Raw genomic sequence first — 3,443 nt, forward strand, 5'->3', positions numbered from 1 at the left:
ATCTATCTATCTATCTATATATCTATCTATCTATCTATCTATCTATCTATTTATCTATCTATCTATCTATCTATCTATCTATCTATCTATCTACCTACCTATCTACCGATCTATCTATCTATCTATTCTCTAGCAAATCTGGGCAGCGACCTTTGATTTATTGATCTACCACCCCATGATATTTTTAATGTATTTTTTTTTCCTATCAGTGAATAAATCACGTGTTTCAGATTACTCCTGAACGGGCAGTCTACAGTTGAACCTGCTCTAACGGCCACCTGTCCAAGACAGCCACCTGTACAAACAGCCAGTTCTCACTTCCCCCGTAGCGTCTTTTTGTATCTTATAATGCCACTGTCCTAGACTTTCACCTGTCTAAGACAACCACATATCTCCTCCACATTTGGTGGCTGTCTTTAACAATTTCGACAGTAACTCAAAGACCTTTTTATCATTCCTAGCTATGACTTTGATATAATATGATAATCATCGTTTATTCCATGTTGAAGAAGAAAACATGTACGAAAAAAAAATACGTCTTTGTAGAAGATTGTATTTGTTCAAAGGACATGACTGTGACTATTCCTTGGCAAACGTAGTATGTTTAACCACGTTTCTTTTCCATTCTCCAGGCGCCATGTTCCACTTGAGGATTGAAACCACTCCCTATCGGACTACCCCACGAGTATTAAGAGACACCAGCCATAGCTGAAGATTGAACAATGAGTTGGAGCTGTCAACGCAAACCGAAGAGACAACAACAACAGCAACAATAACAACAACAGCAACAACTACAGACAAACAAATAAGTTGGCCGTTGGAATCCAAAGTAGAAGGCGCAGAACACTTCAGCGTCCAGCAACCATGTCCTTCTAATGTGTAGCTTCAAGCGAGTGAGCACGATAGTCACCCCTGGAAGGAAGCAGAAAGAATAGGCAACATTAGATGTTCTACATAACCTCAACAAATTAATTCATCATAAATAATGAAACAATTGCAGATTATTATAAATTATAAATAATAATGCATATTACGATAATAAGATATGTATGTATATATTTTTCATTTGTATTGTGAATAATAATAAATAAATTATAATAAATAATAAAATATCGATAAAAGTATGTTATATACGCCACTTTTCAACCTGGATCGCTTTTCAAACCTGAAGATGACCTGTTGAAACAACATTCTAGCGCCATTTTGGATTTGTTCTGAGTGCCTGTGATTGGAGCATAATATCTGACGTCCACCATGTTGATTTTCGGGGCTTACGAAGGTCAAAGGTTGACCTTGGAGGTCCCGGTCGGGATGACGGTGAAGGCTCTGAAGGAGGACATACAAGAGAGGCTGGGCATCTCTGTGGACCAGTACAAGTGAGTTTGATGTCTCTTTCTGCCTATACATTAACTTTCCATATATTTAACTGCATGGTTTTAGTTTAGTTTTAGTAGAGGTTTTACTGCGCTCGCAACTTCATAAGGTCATATGAGCGCCAACTGTATGGTTTGATTATAAACTCAGTATGTATGTTTGTGTGTGTGCGTGTGTTTGTGTATGTGTGTGTGTATGTGTGTGTTGTGTGTGAGTGTATGTGTGAGTGTATGTGTGAGAGAGGGGGAGAGAGACAGAGAAAGAGTGAGAAAGAGAGAGAGAGGGAGAGAGAGAGAAAGAGAGAGAGAGAGGGGAGAGAGTGTGTGTATACTGCATGTGTGTGTGAGAGAGAGAGGCAGATAGAGAGAGATATAGATAGAGAGAGAGAGAGGGGGTTTGCAAGTGCGAGAGAGAAAGAGAATGTGTGTGTGTGTGTGTGTGTGTGTGTTTGTGTGTGTGTGTGTGTGTGTGTATGTGTGTGTGTGTCTGTGTGTAGTGTGTGTGTGCGTGGGGGAGGGGGGGGTACATAATATGTATTTGCTTGGCATTTTCTGTGGATCAGCACAAGTGAGTTTTAGTGCTGCTTTTATCTGTTCATACTGTTTCTGTATCTTTCTACCGCTATGTTTATCCTCCCTTGTATTTATCTGTGTGGTTTTTAATTTGTGTAGAAGTTTGCAGGTGCAACATGATAAGCTCATATTAGTGCAGAATATTACAGATGTTACAAGTGAGTAACAAACACAAAAAAGAAGTTGGAGAGATAAGGGCGATAATTCTTTGATAGGAAAGAAGGAGTAAACCACATCAGAGCGCCCCTAACCTCCCACGCTTCTATCTCTATGCATTTTGTCTGTGCCCGTACAAGTGAGTTTTGGGTGTTCTTCTAGCTCTCTATATTTTGTATGTATCAGTAAAAGTAAGTTATCTTTGTGCTGCTATTTATCTATATTATTTCTGTATCTGCCCAAGTGAGAATTGCTTGTGTTTCTTTCTATCTACATTTTTTTCCTGTATCAATACAAGTTAGTATTGGTTGTGTCTCTATCTCTCTATGTGAGGAAAAAAGGGAAGAGAAGGCCTTGTGTTTGAATGCATTAACGTATCATCGGTGTTTGATTTTCGTATCTCATTTAACCTCTCACGTTTTCATTGGGGTCTTGAAAAATACGTGATTCCAACAGAACCCTAGCTACAAAAAAAGCTCACTTTCGTTTTCCATCTGAGTCGGACAAGAATCATGGCCTGAAATATCGATCTGTCGATTAACCGATTTCGATTAGAGACATGTTCTGTGTTTGTTCTTGTTTTTGTTTTGTTCTCTTTGAAGCCCTAAACCCCCAGACATTCTGTTTCTTTCATGTTTCTGCGACGTTAGAGTCAATAATGAGTTTCTGAAATCCCGGATGTGTTTTGTGGTTTGTCGTCTTTGACTTGGCGCTAAACTAGCTCCGTTATAGATCGATCGATTTGTTTCCTTGCAAACGCAGAGGATTTATTGTTTGTTTGGGGTTTTTTAAAGATTATTTTAAACGATAGCGAGGGTCATTTATAACGTATGTTTGCTTTATGAAAAGGCTAGAAAAGTATTATGTTACTTGATAAATGATTGTTTTCACAGAAGCTAACATTTAGCGTCAGTGCAACAAAGTCTGACCCCTCGGCCCCCCAAAAAGATAATAATTTCAAATGAAAAGTAAAATAGATAAACACCATCATTGACTCCATAATAGAGAAAAAATATAAGCGAAAAGAAAACACATTTTAGAGACAATACAAGTGCTTAATTTTGCGCAAGCCGAACCTGAAGAAGGAAAATGAATTGAACTCATAAGTAATTGCAAATTAAACTACATTCCATCCCATTAGGTTTTATATCACGTTCCTGAAGAAGGACATAACGTCGAACACATTCCATAATGCCATAACATTTCAGTTCCGAAATATTCGAGTCTCCATCAACTTTTTCCTTGCTTTGTTTTTTTTTTAAATCGTACTTAAAACAATGATGATGATGATGATGAGAAGGAAGAGGAGGGGGAGGAGGAGGATGGGGAGGAGGGGAAGGG

General features: G+C 38.3%; 1 protein-coding gene across 1 annotated transcript in view; it reads left to right on the forward strand.

The window, feature by feature from the left end:
• The window catches only part of LOC101845019, a gene marked incomplete in the record, with an annotated part of 30,387 nt that overhangs the window by 17,412 nt on the left and 9,532 nt on the right, over positions 1-3,443 (forward strand). The window contains 1 exon segment of the mRNA XM_013085406.2: positions 633-1,376. Within this exon segment, the coding sequence (XP_012940860.1) occupies positions 1,255-1,376 (122 nt within the window).

This window comes from Aplysia californica, unplaced genomic scaffold (assembly GCF_000002075.1).
Source record: "Aplysia californica isolate F4 #8 unplaced genomic scaffold, AplCal3.0 scaffold00371, whole genome shotgun sequence".
NCBI classification, from domain to species: domain Eukaryota; kingdom Metazoa; phylum Mollusca; class Gastropoda; order Aplysiida; family Aplysiidae; genus Aplysia; species Aplysia californica.